This window comes from Procambarus clarkii, chromosome 38 (genome assembly GCF_040958095.1).
Source record: "Procambarus clarkii isolate CNS0578487 chromosome 38, FALCON_Pclarkii_2.0, whole genome shotgun sequence".
Taxonomy (NCBI): Eukaryota; Metazoa; Arthropoda; class Malacostraca; order Decapoda; family Cambaridae; genus Procambarus; species Procambarus clarkii.
In genome coordinates this window covers 15303127-15324167 of record NC_091187.1, presented here as the reverse complement: position 1 = coordinate 15324167, position 21041 = coordinate 15303127, and the positions used below count along the sequence as shown (strand labels likewise).

The 21041-nt window shown below is 40.7% G+C and overlaps 1 protein-coding gene across 23 annotated transcripts in view; it reads left to right on the top strand.

Moving 5' to 3' along the window:
* Positions 1–21041, top strand: part of Mp (collagen XV/XVIII-type protein multiplexin) — a 354149-nt gene that overhangs the window by 251413 nt on the left and 81695 nt on the right. For 17 of the 23 annotated variants that reach the window (XM_069337781.1, XM_069337780.1, XM_069337769.1 and 14 more), the window contains 5 exons: positions 142–263; positions 4404–4433; positions 4829–4990; positions 5706–5832; positions 16033–16124. In XM_069337781.1, coding sequence (XP_069193882.1) covers positions 142–263; positions 4404–4433; positions 4829–4990; positions 5706–5832; positions 16033–16124 — 533 coding nt within the window. The remainder of the gene's footprint in view (positions 1–141; positions 264–4403; positions 4434–4828; positions 4991–5705; positions 5833–16032; positions 16125–21041) is intronic. The other 6 variants (XM_069337768.1, XM_069337776.1, XM_069337784.1 and 3 more) reach the window with 1 other exon arrangement.

The window sequence follows — 21041 nt, the reverse complement described above, 5'->3', positions numbered from 1 at the left end:
CATAAAAAAAAAAAACTTTCCTTTTTGAGTTGCTAACGTAACATCATGTAGACATGGATTAATATTTTATTGAATATATCTATACTTTTTATACTGTTGTAACTAAGCAAGGATTAACTAAATGCAGTTGTCTATGTCTAGGCCCAGAGGGAATGCAGGGCCCTAAAGGCGAGTCTGGTGTAGATGGGGCCCCAGGGCTTCCAGGAGAGCGGGGACCTCAGGGCCCACCAGGACCCCCAGGCTGGGGCAATGCTGGCTTCGATGTAAGGCTTCAACCTTAATTATTAAGGAATAATAATTATAGTCTGTCTGTCTGTGTCTGTCTGTGTCTGTCTGTGTCTGTCTGTGTCTGTCTGTGTCTGTCTGTGTCTGTCTGTGTCTGTCTGTGTCTGTCTGTGTCTGTCTGTGTCTGTCTGTGTCTGTCTGTGTCTGTCTGTGTCTGTCTGTGTCTGTCTGTGTCTGTCTGTCTGTCTGTCTGTCTGTCTGTCTGTCTGTGGCCCTGTCTGTCTGTGGCCCTGTCTGTCTGTGTCTGTCTGTCTCTGTCTGTCTGTCTGTCTGTGTCTGTCTGTCTGTGTCTGTCTGTCTGTGTCTGTCTGTCTGTGTCTGTCTGTCTGTGTCTGTCTGTCTGTGTCTGTCTCTGTCTGTCTGTGTGTCTGTCTGTCTGTCTGTGTCTGTGTCTGTCTGTGTCTGTCTGTGTCTGTCTGTCTGTGTCTGTGTCTGTCTGTCTGTCTGTCTGTCTGTCTGTCTGTCTGTCTGTCTGTCTGTCTGTCTGTCTGTCTGTGTCTGTCTGTCTGTCTGTGTCTGTATGTGTCTGTCTGTGTCTGTATGTGTCTGTCTGTCTGTGTCTGTCTGTCTGTGTCTGTATGTGTCTGTCTGTCTGTCTGTTTGTCTGTGTCTGTCTGTCTGTGTCTGTCTGTCTGTTTGTCTGTGTCTGTCTGTCTGTGTCTGTCTCTGTGTCTGTGTCTGTCTCTGTGTCTGTGTCTGTCTCTGTCTCTGTGTCTGTCTCTGTCTCTGTCTCTGTGTCTGTCTCTGTGTCTGTGTCTGTGTCTGTCTCTGTGTCTGTGTCTGTGTCTGTCTCTGTGTCTGTCTCTGTGTCTGTCTCTGTGTCTGTCTCTGTGTCTGTCTCTGTGTCTGTCTCTGTCTGTGTGTCTGTGTCTGTCTCTGTCTGTGTGTCTGTGTCTGTCTGTGTCTGTCTGTCTCTGTGTCTGTCTGTCTCTGTGTCTGTCTGTCTCTGTGTCTGTCTGTCTCTGTGTCTGTCTGTCTCTGTGTCTGTCTGTCTCTGTGTCTGTCTGTCTCTGTGTCTGTCTGTCTCTGTGTCTGTCTGTCTCTGTGTCTGTCTGTCTCTGTGTCTGTCTGTCTCTGTGTCTGTCTGTCTCTGTGTCTGTCTGTCTCTGTGTCTGTGTCTGTGTCTGTCTCTGTGTCTGTCTGTCTCTGTGTCTGTGTCTGTCTCTGTCTCTGTGTCTGTGTCTGTGTCTGTCTCTGTGTCTGTCTGTCTCTGTGTCTGTCTCTGTCTCTGTCTCTGTCTCTGTGTCTGTCTCTGTGTCTGTCTCTGTATCTGTCTCTGTCTCTGTGTCTGTGTCTGTGTCGGTGTCTGTGTCGGTGTCTGTGTCTGTGTCTGTGTCTGTGTCGGTGTCGGTGTCGGTCTCTCTCTCTCACACAATTTTTTTTTCATTATCATTTTTTCAGGCCTCATTTTCAGGCCTCATTTTCAGACGGACATAGTTGCTCTGGAGAAGGTGGAACACCAGGCAACAAAAGTCATTCCAGAGCTAAGTTATCACTTGTATCAGGAACACTTGAAGACCACAGCGCTAACAACAATGCAAACCATGCATGACGGGGTGGATCTTGTTGAAACTTTTAAAATACTGAAAAGTTAGAGGATGTTGATCTGGATATTTTCTTCAGAAGGTCTGGTGTAACTCAAACACGGAACAACGGTTTCAAGCTCAACAAACCACAATGTAGGACTGATAACAGGAGATGCTCTTTCACCCACAGGGTTATTAACCCATGGAAGTGCCTACCTGCCTAAGCCATAAGTGCCAAAATTATGCCGAGTTTCAAAATATACCTGGAAAAGATCTTAAGGCAAATAGGGAGGAGGAGGAATCTTTGACAAGTCGAGGGGTAACTTTTACCCCTCCTGCGGTTCCTGTTCCTCTTCACCACCTCCCTCTTTCTGTCTGGTTATCTCGCTTACAGGATTCTCTTTCAGTTTTTATTTCTAATATTTCTACTCGTGTTCCTTCTTTGCCCCCGTGGAGAGTCCCCCCTTCATCAGTTTTGTACATCCTTAACCCGCATCACTAAAGCTTTTACCCCCTCCTACGTTTCTAAAAACGCCTTTTCCTTGCGCACTTTTCTTCACTCCTGCTCCGTTTCCATCTTCACTGTTGGGTCTAAGTCTGCGGACGGTGTAGGCTACTCTGTTGTTTTTCCTGGTTGCACTTACAGTATATGTGTCGCTTACCTCCGGAGACTAGCATCTTCACAGCGGAACTTTATGCTATTCTCTATGCTCTTCGTCTCCTGCTTTCTCGTTGTCAATCTTCCTTTGTAGTTGTTGTTGACTCTCGTAGTGCCCTCATGGCTCTCGGATACTTTAATCCGGTTCATCAGTGGTTGTCGAGATCCAGCATTGGCTGTTTCTTGTTGACAGTAAATTTTAGTCGGTTGAGTTTTGTTGGGTTCCCAGCCATATTGGTGTCATTTTAAATGAGCGTGCAGATGCTGCCGCCAGGGAAGCTGTCACTCTTGTCCCATCTCTCGTAAAGGTATTCCTTATTCCAACTTTTACCCGGTTATCCATTCCTCCATCCTTACTCGTTGGCAGGCTTGTTGGTCGTCTGTTACTGGTAAAAAAAACTGCGTACTCTTAAGAGTTGTGTGTCCTTGTGGCCGTCCTCCTACCACCGTAATTACGGGCGATGGGAAACGGCTCTGGCAAGGTTGCGTATAAGCCATACTCACTTAACTCATGGTCACTTGATGGAGCGCCGCCCTGCTCCTTATTGTCCAAATTGCATTGTCCCTCTTACAGTCGTGCATATCCTTGTTGAATGTCCTGACTTCCGGGACGAGCGTGTCTTGTTTTCCGACCGTCCCCCGCAGTCGCTTGTCCCATGATAGTTCAAAAACAAAAAAATCAAAAATTCAAATGTTTATTCAGGTAAAGTACATACATACAAGAGGTTATACAAAAATTGATAGATTTATAGATAGAGCTAGTACATACAATGCCTAAAGCCACTATTACGCAAAGCATTTCGGGCAGGAAAAACATTAAAGACTAAAACTTAATACTAATTGAGATTAAAGTATAAAATGTGTTGAGAACAAATAAAAATAAAAAAGGGGGGAACATAGCAGAAAAAACAGCACAAATACAATTACAGTAGGTCGACAAACAGCGTTGTTTAAAAAATAAGACATAGGTTGACAATATAGGGGTAAGGTAGGTTACAGGGAATTTGTTAGGTATAGCTTCGTTTTTATCTTAAACTGGTTGAGAGAGGTACAGTCTTTCCTTGGTGATATTTAGCGCCCTCTGATTATCCCGCACATTTGATGGTGCTACATAGCCTTCCTGGTTTGGTGCCTTCTTTTGATAATTACTTACATGCCGAGGTTGTCTACACACTTGTAAGTATTGTCACAACAGTAAACACACCATATCTGATATAGGGTTACATTAATATGTTTTTATGCAACGATGTCGAGACACGGTAAACCGTATGATAAAGCTGTAGATAGCCTAATTCCTGGCAGAGCGTCAGATCGAGACTGGCAGCCTGCGGGGAGGCTGTATGCTCAGATGTTCGTCTGATGTGGCAGCTGGTCCGAAGCAGGTAGTGGCTTTTATTGTACTTATCTGACCGTCACATTCTCTTTGCATAAATAAAATATTATTCTTATTCAATTATTGATGTTGATACAGCGATATCGTGGCTGATCTTGGTACAAAGCAGATATGGCGAGACTTGCTATCAGGGCTGGTGTAGCGGATACAGCACATGTACTATATTATGCCTATTGTGTGGATTTGGCCTTGGAATGCTTATTTAGGCATAGGAAAAGTTTGACCAATAGTTGCTACAAGTATTATAATTTTTGGAGGCCAAGTTGGAAAAGGCCTCTTGCAATTTTTTTCATGTTTGGTCTGCACAAGGATGTGTGCTATGGTATAAAACTGGCGCAACAATCCCACATGTGAAAAATTTACATAAACACAGATTTTTTTTATTAAATTCATTTAATGGTGAGATTTATAGGTAAGCTTATCTGATTGTGTTATCTGAAGAAGTGCATCAGGGCCGAGTGGCATCATAGGTTGTAAGAGGTCAATTGATTTTACTGTCAGAACACTCAAGTATTCATGCACAGCCTTGTTTTCTATGCAGCCTATGTGGAAACCTCGCACCATGTTCAAGGTAACCTCACGAGTTTTTAATTTTCAATATTTAATTAACATCTGTTAGCCATTATTAAAGGATAATTGCACAGGGCCTACAACAACCAAATACCCATATCAATCAAACCAAATAATAAACATTTCCCCTCTTTTTTCCAGGCTCGGGGAAATCCCTGTAGATGGAAATAAAAATTTTACATTATTAATGTCGTCTGTGCCCTATGTGAACCATTTGAACTTTGATATTCAAGTACCTTAATATAAATCAAATTTACCAGAGATAATGTTTCTAAAATCATGTACATGAGGAAATTTGCTTCTAAAACAATGGAAATCATACATCAACGAATATCTTTGTACACTGTACGATATATAAAAAAAACTTTATAGGCTGGTGCAGTGTTCCCTCCTCAGGTTGATGGTGGTCTAGCAGTGGCACCAGCCCGACCAGGGACACCAGGGACGCCTGGGGAGAAGGGAGAGCAAGGTGCTCCAGGCCCTCGAGGCAGTCGGGGCTACCCAGGCGCCAAGGGGGAGAGAGGCAACACTGGCAGAAAGGGAGACAAGGGAGAGAGGGTGAGGCTCTACTGTTCTTACAGCAACCATCATCATATTTGGCAAATTTTGCATCTATTTTTGTCCTAGACTATAATATTAATAAAACTGTGCTCATGTGTATGTGTACGCAAGTACACAACTGGGTATATAATATAAATCAATAAGTAAAACTGGGTATATAATATAAATCAATAAGAAAGTAACCACAATGATTACCAAAAATGAAAGGGCAAATAAACACAATGTGGCAAAAAGTGCAACTGGGACAAGAACCAGGTAAACCAAACCAGGTAAACCAAACCAGGTAAATAGTCCCCAATACATATGCTAATACACACCTGGCTGGAACTGGCTAAGAGGGGACAGCAATGAGGCAGTTGTAGGTAAGGTACCAGAGGGAGAGGAACACAGTTGGTAAGCAAGTTGAGCAGAAATAATAAGACGAGATGTTTATTCAGGTAAAGGTACATTGAAAATGGGTTACAAACATAATGTTGGATGATGAAGGGAAAACGTTGCAAAAACTGACATCCAAATTGACTCCAATTGTAATAATAATAATAAATTATTAATAAAAAAATATACAAAATAATAACACACTGGTTTAATAATTGTTACAAAGTACTGTACATTAAATGTTAAAATATTGTAGTAATCATATGCCAGCATACGTATTTGTTTTTCAAGAGAAATATGGCATGGAGAGATGTTAGTGTGTTTACTACTACAACAGGGACTCCCAGGACTGGATGGAAACTCTGGGCCCAAGGGCGAGCCAGGAGCACCAGGAATGAATGGAGCACCAGGGCCTCCAGGGTTTGATGGAGTGGCAGGCCAACAAGGTGCTCAAGGCAAGAAAGGTATGGAATATATATTAAGGGTCTCGGTAATAGAATTGGGCTCATTCTTGACTCACAATTGGGACTACTAGGTTCAAATCCTGGGCAGGGCAAAAATGGTTGGGCACACTTCCTTTGACCACAAGCTGAATTTCCAGGGACACATTCTAAATATATCAAAAAAAGTTTCAAAAACTGTTGGTATTCTTTCTAAGATCAGATATTATGTATCTCGCCCTGCCCTGGTGACACTATTACTCTCTCATCTATCCTCATCTCAACTATGGTATTTGTGCTTGGGGTTCTACTACCCAAAATCATTTACGTCCTATAATTACCCAACACAAAGCTGCTATTAGGACAATCTCTAACTCTGGCCCCAGACATCACTCGGTACCCTTATTCAAATCTCTGAATGTTAGATATTAAGTCACTACACATCCTCTCATGTGTATTTTATATGTATATATATTTATACACCTAGAATAGCCTAGATACTGGCTAGAATAAAGCCTAGATACTGGCATTATTCCTGATATACTAAAAACAGCAGAGATAGCACCACTTCATAAAGGAGGAAATAAGGCAGAGGCAAAAAATTAGACCGATAGCACTAACATCGCACATCATAAAAATTTTTGAGAGAGTGCTAAGAAGTAAGATCACAAAATACATGGAATCACAGCATCTCCATAACCCCGGACAACATGGTTTCAGAACAGGGCGCTCTTGCCTGTCGCAGTTGCTGGACCACTATGATATGGCACTAGATGCTATGGAAGACAAACAAAATGCTGATGTAATTTACACAGATTTCGCAAAAGCTTTTGATAAATGTGACCATGGTGTTATTGCACATAAAATGCGTTCAAAAGGAATTACCGGAAAAATAGGCAGATGGATCTACAATTTCCTGACCAACAGAACCCAATGTGCAATAGTCAACAAAATAAAATCCAGCCCATCAACCGTGAAGAGCTCAGTCCCCCAGGGTACTGTGCTTGCTCGAGTACTTTTTCTCATCCTCATATCGGACATAGACAAGAACACAACCTATAGCACTGTATCATCCTTTGCAGATGACACTAGGATCTTCATGAGAGTAGGCAATATAGAGGACACGGTGAACCTCCAGTCAGATGTAGATCAGGTCTTTCTATGGGCTACAGAAAATATGGTGTTTAACGAAAATAAGTTCCAGCTCATGCGCTATGGAAAAAATGAAAATATAAAAACGGAAACCACGTACAAAACTCAGGCAAATCATAACATAGAACGAAAAGGCAATGTAAAGGATCTGGGTGTACTCATGTCGGAAGACCTTACCTTTAAAGAACACAATAAAGTAGCCGTCACAACTGCAAGAAAAATGACAGGTTGGATAACAAGAACTTTTCACACTAGAGATGCTATACCGATGATGATACTTTTCAAAACGCTTGTGCTCTCTTAGAGTGGAGTACTGCTGCACAATGACAGCACCTTTCAAAGCTGGAGAAATTGCTGACCTGGAGAGCATGCAGAGATCCTTTACTGCTAGAATCCACTCAGTAAAACATCTAAACTATTGAGACCGACTAAAGAGCCTAAAACTGTACTCCCTTGAGCGCAGGCGGGAGAGGTACATAATAATTTACACGTGGAAAATATTAGAGGGGCTGGTCCCAAACCTGCACACAGAAATAACATCACATGAGACCAGAAGACATGGCAGGATGTGCAGAATACCCCTGTTGAAAAACAGAGGTGCAACAGGTACTCTGAGAGAGAACTCTATCAACATCAGAGGCCCGAGACTGTTCAACACGCTTCCACTACACATAAGGGGCATAACTGGCCGACCCCTCACAGTGTTCAAGAGAGAACTGGATAAGCACCTCCAAGGGATACCTGATCAACCAGGCTGTGACTCATACGTCAGGCTGCGAGCAACCGCGTCCAACAGCCTGGTTGATCAGTCCGGCAACCAGGAGGCCTGGTCTTTTTAGGTCCTACCCAGAAGTAGTCAGGGAGTTTAAATATCTGGGCTCAGTAATTGACAAAAGATAATTGCATGCAGGGGAGGTCAAGAATTGATTACATTAGAGAAAGATAGCTGCTGTACAATGAAACCACTAATTCAGGAAGAAGTAGCTGCAGCAAGAAGTAATAGTGTTTATCTTTAAGTACAAATGCAAGACACTAGCATGAAATGAACATGGAAAATCAAAATTAAGAGCTGCTGAAATTGACAATCTGAGATGAATTTGTGGTTTTAGGAGGAGGTTACCTCCTAAAGGAGAGAAAAGGTAATGGAATTCTAACTGAAAGATGTAGAGTACAAGTGTGAGTAATGAAACACCGGCGCCTGAAACAATGTCAAGTTTCAGGTGCTGGTGGCTGTGTGGATAGCACGTTGGACACATGATCCTGTGGCCCGAGTTCGATTCCTGGCACCGGCGAGAAACGATGGGCAGAGTTTTTTCACCCTGATGCTCCCGTTACCTAGCAGTAAATAGGTACCTGGGCGTTAGTCAGCTGTTACAGGCTGCTTCCTCTGTCTGTGTCTGTGTGTGTGTGTGTGTGTGTGTGTGTGTGTGTGTGTGTGTGTGTGTGTGTGTGTGTGTGTGTGTGTGTGTGTGTGTGTGTGTGTGTGTCTGTGTGTGTGTGTGTCTGTGTGTGTGTGTGTCTGTGTGTGTGTGTGTCTGTGTGTGTGTGTGTCTGTGTGTGTGTGTCTGTGTGTGTGTGTGTCTCTGTGTGTGTGTCTGTGTGTGTGTGTAATTACCTAAGTGTAATTACCTAAGTGTAGTTACAGGATGAGAGCTACACTCGTGGTGTCCCGTCTTCCCAGCACTCTTTGTCATATAACGCTTTGAAACTACTGACGGTCTTGGCCTCTACCACCTTCTCACTTAACTTGTTCCAACCGTCTACCACTCTATTTGCGAAGGTGAATTTTCTTACATTTCTTCGGCATCTGTGTTTAGCTAGTTTAAATCTATGGCCTCTGTGTGTGTGTGTGTGTGTGTGTGTCTCTGTGTGTGTGTGTGTCTCTGTGTGTGTGTGTGTCTCTGTGTGTGTGTCTCTGTGTGTGTGTGTGTCTGTGTGTGTGTGTGTGTGTCTCTCTGTGTGTGTGTGTCTCTGTGTGTGTCTGTGTGTGTGTGTGTGTCTGTGTGTGTGTGTGTGTGTATGTGTGTGTGTCTGTGTGTGTCTCTGTGTGTGTGTGTGTGTCTGTCTGTGTGTGTGTGTCTGTCTCTCTGTGTGTGTGTGTGTCTCTGTGTGTGTGTGTGTCTCTGTGTGTGTGTCTGTGTGTGTGTGTGTGTGTCTGTCTCTGTGTGTGTGTGTGTGTCTGTGTGTGTGTCTCTGTGTGTGTGTGTGTGTGTCTGTGTGTGTGTGTGTGTGTGTCTGTGTGTGTGTGTGTCTCTGTGTGTGTGTGTCTCTGTGTGTGTGTGTCTCTGTGTGTGTGTGTCTCTGTGTGTGTCTGTGTGTGTGTGTGTGTGTGTGTCTGTGTCTGTGTGTAATTACCTAAGTGTAATTACCTAAGTGTAGTTACAGGATGAGAGCTACGCTCGTGGTGTCCCATCTTCCCAGCACTCTTTGTCATATAACGCTTTGAAACTACTGACGGTCTTGGCTTCCACCACCTTCTCACTTAACTTGTTCCAACCGTCTACCACTCTATTTGCGAAGGTGAATTTTCTTATATTTCTTCGGCATCTGTGTTTAGCTAGTTTAAATCTATGACCTCTTGTTCTTGAAGTGCCAGGTCTCAGGAAATCTTCCCTGTCGATTTTATCAATTCCTGTTACTATTTTGTATGTAGTGATCATATCACCTCTTTTTCTTCTGTCTTCTAGTTTTGGCATGTTTAATGCTTCCAACCTCTCCTCGTAGCTCTTGCCCTTCAGTTCTGGGAGCCACTTCGTAGCATGTCTTTGCACCTTTTCCAGTTTGTTGATGTGCTTCTTGAGATATGGTCACTGCTTCACAAGCGGGGATTTTTCTGGCGGGGGAGAAAGAAACAATTGCGCAGCGCGTCCCGCGGCGTTGCGCGGGCAGTTTGGGGCCGTATAAATACGGGCGCACAATGGGGCTCTGCCTCACTCCGCCCGCCCTCGCCGCTGCCCTCGCAAAACTTAAGTTAAATCTAGTCCTCGGACTTGGAATTGTTACTGTTAATTCTTACTTTATATATTTACTTTATATATTTTGATATAAACGTTATATATTTACTTTATATATTTACATGTTCAATATTAAGTTTAATATAATATCAACTTTGTTATAAGTCTATAATATAAACCGTGTTTAATATAGACTTTATATAATTACTTACTTTATATTTGAACTTTATATATTTACATGTTCTGCAGAATTTAATCCTCAATAAACTTTAACGCCCCATACTGCCAGTATCTTTCTCCCCCTGGTCAGAAAATGGGCACCACACAACAGCTGCATATTCTAGCTTTGGCCTAACAAAAGTCATGAACAATTTCTTTAGTATATCGCCATCCATGTATTTAAATGCAATTCTGAAGTTAGAAAGCATTGCATAGGCTCCTTGCACAATATTCTTAATGTGGTCCTCAGGTGATAGTTTTCTATCTAGAACCACTCCTAGATCTCTTTCTTTATCAGAATTCTTTAAAGATTTCTCACATAATATATAGGTTGTGTGGGGTCTATGTTCTCCTATTCCACATTCCATAACATGACATTTATTAACATTAAATTCCATTTGCCAAGTGGTGCTCCATATACTTATTTTGTCCAGGTCTTCTTGAAGGGCATGACAGTCATCTAAATTTCTTATCCTTCCTATTATCTTAGCATCATCCGCAAACATGTTCATATAATTCTGTATACCAACTGGTAGATCATTTATGTACACAATAAACATCACTGGTGCAAGAACTGAACCCTGTGGTACTCCACTTGTGACATTTCACCATTCCGATACATTGCCTCTGATTACTGCCCTCATTTTTCTATCAGTCAGAAAATTTTTCATCCATGTTAGAAGCTTACCTGTCACCCCTCCAATATTTTCCAGTTTCCAGAACAACCTCTTATGTGGAACTCTGTCGAAAGCCTTTTTTAAGTCCAGATAGATGCAGTCAACCCAACCATCTCTTTCCTGTAATATCTCTGTGGCTCGATCATAGAAACTGAGTAAATTCGATACACAGGATCTTCCAGATCGAAAACCATACTGTCTGTCTGATATTATATCATTTCTCTCCAGGTGTTCTACCCATTTAGTTTTGATTAGTTTTTCCAATACTTTCACTATTACACTTGTCAATGATACAGGTCTATAATTGAGGGGGTCTTCCCTGCTGCCATTTTTGTAGATTGGAACTATGTTAGCCTGTTTCCACACGTCTGCTACGATTCCTGTACACAGGGATGCCTGAAAGATCAGGTGAATTGGAATGCTGAGCTCAGATGCACATTCTCTCAGAACCCATGGTGAAACTCCATCTGGGCCAGCTGCTTTGTTCTTACTGAGCTCCTTGAGCATATTTTCCACTTCATCTCTAGACACCTCTATCCGCTCTATGTTGTGCTCTGAAATTCCCATTGTGTCTGGTTCTCTGAAGTTTTCATTTTGTACAAACACACTTTGGAACTTTTCATTTAATGTTTCACACATTTCCTTTTCATTTTCCGTGAATCTGTTTCCCATTTTCAACCTCTGGATATTATCCTTTACCTGCAATTTGTTGTTTATGAATTTGTAGAATAGGCCCGGTTCTGTTTTACATTTATCTGCTATCCCCTTTTCAAAATTTCTTTCTGCCTCTCTCCTTACTGCCGTCTAGTTGTTTCTCGCATCTTTGTATCGCTGGTATGTTTAGGGGTTCGGCCTCTTCCTGTATTGATTCTCAGGGGAATCCCTGAGAATATATGACAAAGAGTGCTGGGAAGACGGGACACCACGAGTGTAGCTCTCATCCTGTAACTACACTTAGGTAATTACACACACACACACACACACACACTTGCTTGCTTACTTTTTAGGCTTGTATCGATGTCCCCCCCCCCCCCCCCCAAGGCGGAACTACTAACCTTCCCCAGGATGCAACCCTACAACAGTGGCCTAACTCCCAGATACCTATTTACTGCTGGGTCAACAGACATATTAGGTAAACAAACACAAACACAAATACAAATATTTATTCTGGTAAAGTACATACATACAAGGTGAAATACAAAAGTTGATGGAATCATAGATAGAGCTAGTACATACAATGCCTAAAGCCACTATTACGCAAAGCGTTTCGGGCAGGAAAACAGACTAAAACTTAATACTAACTTAGATTAAAGTATATATTGTGTTGTAAAAAAATCTTAAAAAAAAAATGGGAAAAAAAAAAGAGGGGAGGCAGAAACAAAAATACAATTTGGTCAACAAAGAGCATTGTTAAAAATCGTAGACATGGGTTGACATTTAGGGGTGAGGTAGGTTACTTTGAGTTAATTAGGTGGTACTTAGTTTTTATCTTAAACTGGTTGGGAGAGGTACAGTCTAACATAATTGGGAAGGTCATTCCACATGCGAGGTCCCTTGATTTGTAAAGCATTTCTAGTTTGACTAAGTCGTACTCTTGGAATATCAAATAGGTATTTGTTTCTGGTATGGTGCTCATGGGATCTGTTACAACCTTCTAGGAAGCTTTTAAGGTCAGGATTGACATTACAGTTCAGCATTTTATTTATTTATTTATTTATTTATTTATTTATATACAAGAAGGTACATTGGGTTTGTGAGAATACATAGCATAGTACAGTAATTGCACTCTTGTAAAGCCACTAGTGCTCGCAGTGTTTCGGGCAGGTCCTTAATCTAACAGATAATTTTAAGTAGGTAAATTCTATAAGAATTAATAAAATGATAAATACATTGCAAGAAAAAAATGAGATGAGAGAGATTAGTAAGTATATTAAAGCACATTGGTATATTAAAGCTCTGATTGATTACATTGACAGCTTGATTGGTAATTTAAACAAGATTAATAGACACCATACAGCAGATTGACAGTACATATAAGAAGACAGCAATAATTGCAATGATAAAGATGTTCAGATTGGGTACATAAAGATTGGGAGATTGGGTAGCAATAGATACAGTGCAGTTTTAAAGCAAAAGGTAAAAAACTATGAAGATGAAATTAGGTACTTTTTAGTATTGTTTTTGAATGATGCAAAAGTTGGACAGCTTTTCAATTCAATAGGGAGTGAGTTCCATAGACTGGGTCCCTTTATTTGCATAGTGTGTTTACACAAAATAAGTTTGACTCTGGGGATATCAAAGAGATATTTATTTCTGGTGTGGTGATAATGGGTCCTATTGCATCTGTCCAGGGAGAGTTTCAGAGCAGGATTTGCATTTAAGAACAGGGTTTTGTAAATGTAGTTGACAAGAGAATTTGTGGAGTGAGATTATGTTTAGCATGTTTAGGGAGTTAAACAAGAGGGCTGAGTGTTGTCTGAAAGCAGAATTTGTTATTATTCTGATAGATTTTTGCTGGGTAATGATGGACTTGAGGTGGTTTGCAGTGGTTGAACCCCATGAACAGATACCATAATTAAGATAGCAATAGATTAGTGCATAATAGAGAGAGATGAGAGCAGAGTTAGGTACATAATATCTGATTTTGAAGAGTATACCAACTGTTTTAGAGACTTTTAGTTATGTGTTGTATGTGGGTACTAAAGTCGAGTCTCTTGTCTAGGAATAGGCCAAGAAACTTTCCATCATTTTTATTGCTAATGTTTACATTGTCTATCTGAAGCTGAATTGCATTTGTAGATTTGCTTCCAAATAAGATGTAGTAGGTCTTTTCTATGTTAAGTGTTAGTTTGTTCGTTGACATCCATAAGTGGACTTTTTTTTAGTTCATTAACAACAACATTATTTAGTGTATGTGGGTTGGGGTTAGAGTAGATGAGGGTAGTATCATCAGCAAACAAAATAGGCTTCAGAATGTTAGAGACATTAGGCAGATCATTGATGTAAATAAGAAATAAGAGGTCCCAAAATGCTGCCCTGTGGCACTCCAACGGTTATTGGTAGAGTGGGAGAGGTTATATTATTGATGGCTACACATTGGTTTCTATCACTAAGATAGGATTGGATATAGTCCAGTGTATGGCCTCGAATTCCATAATGATGGAGTTTACGTAAGAGGTAATTGTGATTAACAGTATCAAAGGCCTTTCTCAGGTCAATGAAGAGTCCAACCGGAAACTCATTTTTGTCAAGGGCTGAGTAAATTATATCAAGGAGACTAATAATTGCATCGTTGGTACTCTTTTGGGAGCGGAAGCCAAACTGACAGGGGCTAAGAATGTCAAATTTTACGAGGTAGGAGTAAAGCTGTTTGTAAATAATTTTTTCAAATATTTTTGATAGTTTGGGTAGGTTTGATATTGGTCTATAATTGTTTGTCTGCCGGATTACCTCCTTTATGAACTGGTGTTACTCTTGCTTTTTTAAGGATATCAGGGAAGGTATGACACTCCAGGGATTTGTTAATCAGCAGAGCTATAGGTGGGGCAAGGGCGTGGGAGGCGCTCTTGTATATAATGGATGGTATTTCACTGATGTTCCCAGCTTTGGTTTTTAGTGAGTGTAACCTTGAGGTTACCTTGAGGTGCTTCCGGGGCTTAGCGTCCCCGCGGCCCGGTAATCTTGAGGGATTGGGCCAGAGATTTTGTGAAATATAATTTCAGTGGTAGGCATAGTTCTTCTTCCAGCTCCTTTATAACTCTGGATTGGATTCCATCCACATCTGGGGCTTTTGAGTCTTAATTTGTCAGTGTTCTTACTGATTATATCACATGTGGGCAAATCCCTAAATTCATTCTTCTCCCCTCCTTCAAACATTTGTGTGGCTGATAGGATGTCATCCAACCTTTCTAGTATAAACACTGGCTTAAAATATTCATTTTGTGTTTGCTGCCCTTTTAACATCCAGTATAGTATATGAACTTAAAGCAATAGGAAATCAGTTTGGTTCGTTCTTGACTCGCTCAGGAATTCCAGGTTCATATCCCGGGCAGAACAGAAATTGTTTGGCATGTTTCCTATCGCCTAATGTTCCAGTTCACCTATCAGTAAATTGGTACCTAGGAGTTAGTCAGTTTGTTGTGGAGTGTCATCCTGGGAGGGTCAGTAATTTGACCTTAGGGAAGACCTATATACTGTATAAGCTTAACATGTATATATACAGTGGAACCTTGGTTGACGAATGCCTATGACTTTTTTCGGTATGTGAAATAAATTTTTACATAAAATTAGACTTGGTATTCTAGGTTTGCCTTAATTCTCGACTTTGCTGATATATGTATGGGTCGGTGAGCATGTGGTTCTTCTGGGCTTGGTCGAGGCCCGCTTCAGTTTACCAGTGTCTCCCGCCTAGTTATGACCCTGTTGGAATTCTTCGTGAAGAATTTCATTGTTTTTCTGCTTTTTTGGGGTTTCTGAATATAAAATAATTATATATCATGCCATGGGTTCCAAGAATGTCAGTGGTAAAGTTCAACCTAAGAAAATAGTTGAGTAGAGGCAGTAGAGGATATTCCTTCCTCATTAAGAAAATGTGTGTAGTATGGGAAGAACTGCAAAGTTTTGTTGAAAAAACTCGCCTAGATAAAGCTGTAGCAGGCCGTTACATTACCCTTTTTAATGACTGTGTGTTGTCTCACGACAGACAAGTGTTAAAATGTAGAGAAAAACAAATGACTTTAGACAGATTCTTAGTAAAACAAGCAAGCAGTGAGCCACAACAAGGTCCCAGTGGTATGCCTGCAAAAACGTAGGAGAGAGAGTACCCTAGAAAAGTCATCACTGCCTGATGTTATAATGAAAGGGGGACTCCTCTTCCAAACACTTAACATCTCTTCCCCCTCTTCCTCACTGTCTTCCATATGCCAACAAGGCCTCATTGAAGGCAAGATGCACTGTAGTACAACATATGAGTAGTATTCTATATAAAATGTATTTTTAAGTTAATCTGTTCCACACCCAAAAATATTAATTCAATTTATATTATTTCTTATTGGAAAATTCGTTTCGGTTTACAAATTTTGGGTTTACGAATCATCTCGTGGAACAGATTAAATTCATAAACAAAGGTACCACTGTACTTACTTGCTGCATGTACCCCCCAACAAAATGAATTATTAGTATTCTTAAATTATTAAATAAACACCTAGCCTGTCATTTTTCAGGTGAGCGAGGCGAGCCAGGCATTGGGCAGCAAGGGCCACCTGGCACTCCAGGAGGACTCACTGATGAGGACCGCAGAATTATTATTGACCAGGTGAGTATGTAATAAGTGTAATTACCTATAATATTTATATAATATCAATCCTAATGTCTTGTCAATAATTATGAGAGATTACATAAGATTAGTATTTTTACATTCTTGCAAAGCCACTAACACGCATAGCATTTTGGGCAGGTCCTTAATATAACAGATGAGGCAAGATGAAAAGGTATATTGTAGCAAAATTTATATCAACATGTAGCTACAATATAAATTGACAGGTGATTACAATGGTGAAGATATGTCTTGTGTACTAATATTGGGGAAGTGATAGTACAAGATACAATGTGAGTTTGAAGCACAAGGTAGGAAACTGAGGATGAAATTAGGTACTTTTTTATTTTACTTTAGAATAAGGCATTGGTTGGATAATTTGTTAGTTATACAGCTTCTTCCACTCTACCAATTACCGTTGGAGTGCCACAGCGCAGCATCTTAGGACCTCTTCTATTTCTTATGTATATCAATGATCTGCCTAATGTCTTCAATATTCTTAAACCTATATTGTTTGCTGATGATACTACCCTTATTTATTCAGACCCCAACCCACATACACTAAATAATGTTGTGAATAATGAATTAAAAAAAATCCACTTATGGATGTCAACTAACAAACTAACATTAAACATAGAAAAGACCTACTACATCTTATTTGGAAGCAAATCATCGAATGCAATTCAGCTACAGATAGACAACATTAACATCAGTAATGAAAATGATGGCAAGTTTCTTGGCCTATTCCTAGACAAGAGACTACTTCAGCACCCACATTCAACACATAACTAAGAAAGCCTCTAAAACTGTTTGTATAGTCTCTAAAATAAGATATTATGTTCCTAACTCTGCTCTCCTCTTACTATATTATGCACTAATCTACCCCTATCTTAATTATGGTATCTGTAGCATGGGGGTCTACCACTGCAAACCACCTTAAGCCCATCATCACCCAGCAAAAATCTATCAGAATAATAACAAACTCTGCTTTCAGACAACACTCAGCTCCCTTGTTTAAATCCCTAAACCTGCTAAATATTAACTCCCTCCACACATTCTCTTGTGTCAACTACATTTACAAAACCTTGTTCTTAAATGCAAACCATGCTCTGAAACTCTCCCTGGACAGATGTACTGTAATAGGACCCATTATCACCACACCAGAAATAAATATCTCTGATATCCCCAGGGTCAAACTTAATCTGTGTAAACACTCTATGCAAATTAAGGGACCTAGTCTATGGAACTCACTCCCTAGTGAATTAAAAAGCTGTCAAACTTTTGCCTCATTTAAAAACAAAACCAAAAAGTACCTAATTTCATCTTCGTAGTTTCCTACACTGAGCTTTAAATTTGGGTAACACTACATACAGAGCATTCTCCCAATCTTTATGTACTTAACCCAAATAACTTTATCATTGTGTTCATTGCTGTCTTCTTTTATGTGCTAGCCATATGCTGTATTGTGCCTACTAATTTTTGTTAAACTACCATTCAAGCTGTCATTGCAATCAATCTGAGCTACCTATGTGCTTTAATATACCTACAATTTTCTCTCATCTTTTATTTTTTTTCTTGCTTTGTAACTGTTATCATTTTTTATAAATTTTGCAAGTATTTACCTTCTTAAAATTTTCTTAGATTAAGGACCTGCCCGAAATGCTGCGCGTACTAGTGGCTTTACAAGATTGTAATTACTATACTATGTATCCTCACAATCCCAATGTACCTTCTTGTATATAAATAAATAAATAAATAAATAAATAGATTAAGTTCCCCATTTGGGTGGAAACAAGGGAAAAACAGAATCAGGTTATCCCAATCCCTCATCAAGGTATCAAAATTTTGTCTGGCCTCTGCATGCTTACCCAAAGCTGTTAGCTGTAATCATGTTATTAGTTAAGGACAGAACTGCTACATTGATACTCCTTAATTTCTGGCATTCAAATCATTACCCTATAAGAGTATACAGTACTGGGATTAGCTGGCCTGAATAGGCAGGCATAGGGTGTTTGAAAATGAGCTTGTAAATAGTCCTTTCCAAGAGAGGCAGAGTTACTAGTAAGTTCTCACTCTGAAAACAGTTTTGTAGGGAAGTCTGGAAATGGCCTCGGGTAAAAAAATAGCATTAGATCAGACTTTGAATTTATTTATTTATTTATATATATAAAAGAAGGTACATTGTGAGAGTACATAGCATTGATTTTTTACATTCTTGTAGAGCCACTAACACACAGCATTTCAGGCAGGTCTTTAATCTAACATAATTTAAGTAGGTAATTTCTAGCAAAATTAAAAAATGTTTCAGTTACATTGTAAGAAAATTTGAAGATTAGTAGGTACATTATAGTAAAATTTAAGAATTATCAACAGGTACATAGTAGCATAATTTGAGGAATAGTAGTAGGCATCAGTAGTAGGGGCCTTGACAGCTGAGTGGACAATGCTTCAGGTTCATTGTCCTGACATTCTGGGTTCGATCCCTGGTGGAGGCGGAAACAAATGGGCAGAGTTTCCTTTACCCTGATGCCCCAGTTACCTGGCAGTAAATAGGTACCTGGGAGTTGCTGTTGCTTCAGGCTGCTTCCTCGGGGTGTGTAACAAAAAGGAGGCCTGGTCAAGGACTGGGCCGCGGGAATGCTAAGCCCTGAAATCATCTAAAGATAACCTCAAGAAGAATCCATCAGTCTCGGGAGACTATGGAGTTGTGCTCTGGTGGTAGGTCTGGAGTGGCGACTCCAGGGTGCAAAACCAGAGTAGGTTGATACAGGGGAGAAGCTGTCATCCAAGCAGCAGGTCCTCCCCTGTCCATGGCACCAAAAGCCTCCAGTGGAAAGGCAAACGCCAATACAATTTTTTCCAGCGCCAATTTGAAGTTGGTAAAAGAATGCACAGGGACTCCAAACCCCGCAATTGCCTTGGTCGTGACCGGAGAAGAATTATCCTACCAAGGGCAAGAACGATCCCAGCCTCCTGAAGCAGAGCTTGGGCGGCTCGAGCCCCAGGAGGTGGACATCCGAGTCCCACACCTACAGGTTCCAGACAGAGATCGTCACAGCCCTCTGTCACCTGAGGCTGGCTTCCTTCATGACCCAGCTGAAGTAATAATAATTAATTAATTAATAATAATTAATTAATTATATTAATTAATTATGGAGTAATAATTAAACTATTATTATAATTATTATTATTATTATAATAATATAATTAATAATTATTAATCTTACAATAATTAATAATAATTATTATTATAATTAGGTACATTCTAGCATAATTTGAGGATTATTTCTAGGTATATTATAGTAAAATATGCATTCAATATAACCACCATGATGTATGATAGCAGTGATTATAATGATGAAGTTGTATGGGTTAGGCACATATATTGGGGGAGTGGGTAGCACAAGATACAGTGCGAGTTTAAAGCACTAGGTAGGAGACTATAAGGATGAAATTAGGTACTATTTGGTTTTACTTTTTAATAAGGCATAGGTTGGACAGCTTTTCAATTCATTAAGAAGTGAGTTTCATAGCCTAGGTCCCCTTATTTGCATAGTATTTACACAGATTTAGTTTGACTATGGGAATATCAGAAAGGTATTTATTTCTAGTGTGATAATTATGGGCTCTATTACATCTGTCAAGTTTCAGATCAGGATTTGCATTCAAGAACAAAGTTTTGTACATGTAAATGGCACAAGAGAATGTGTGGAGTGAGTTTGTTTAGCATGTTTATGGACTTAAACAGGGGAGAGGGGGTCTGTGTTGTATGAAAACAGAGTTTGTTATTGTTCTGATAGCAGATTTTTGCTGGATGATGATGGGCTTAAGGTAGAGTGCAGTGATTGAACCCTGTGCACAGATACCGTATGTAAGATACGGACAGATTAGCATGCAGTATATACCGAGAGGAGAGCAGGGTTTGGAGCATAATCTGATTTTAGAAAGTATACCAACCGTTTTTGAGGTGAGCCCCGTCGGCTCCTTGAAACTAACGGACTGATATCCATTATATTAACCAAGAGCATCGGTTAATTGGAGTTCTTTGCCTACCGGGAACCATGAGCCAGAACCTGGCTCCCTCAGAGAGGCACAGGAAGCAATGGCTTATGAACACTCCCCTTTTTGAAAGTATAGTCATGTCTGCCAGCGACCGGGGGTATCGCCCAGAAAGGTAGGAGAGCCAATACAAACCCCAACTGGTAAAACAGTGCAACACAAGACCGAACAGAGCCCAAGAACTCCCCCGAAGAGGCAACAACGAGGATGCGAATGTCCCCCCCCCCTCTTTCTCCCCCTTTTCAGGCGCTGCTTGCTTGGTGTCTGAACTCGAGTTTGTTTTGCGGCTCCGCCTCTTTCACCAGGTGAGGTACCTTGCTGATTTGCCTTACTCCTCTGCTCTTCACATTTGTTGTTTTTGACGTAAGTATATCTCCAATTGCATGACGATCAGGTGGCTTTTCTGATAGGTGTCCCACTTGTGGTCTTCCTCTCGGTAACAGTATGAAGTCTCTTGGCATTCTTTTTGCTATTTCCTGTCCCTTTGTAGGTTATCATCCATTTCTGATTGTGTTGTTTTGTCCTTTCCCTCGTGGCTTTTTCAGAACCATCATCTTATGTTGAATACTGTTGCTGCTTCTCGTGCAGCACTGGCAGAGACACTCCAACTTGCATTCGGGGTGGATGTCACTTCTGCTCCGTTCCGCAAGCGCTCTCATGTTTTTTTTCACCACCAGCCACAATACGTCCAGAAACCTCAGTATAAACACCTCGGTACGTTCACCTCAGGCCTGAGCCATCCTGATCCATGGATCGAGTGCTCTCTTTTCTCTTTTCTCCTCAGTTAGTTGTGGCCCCTTTGGTTCAGAATTGCTTCAGGAAGGCGTTGTTTTTGTTGGCTTTGGCCTCTGGGAGTCG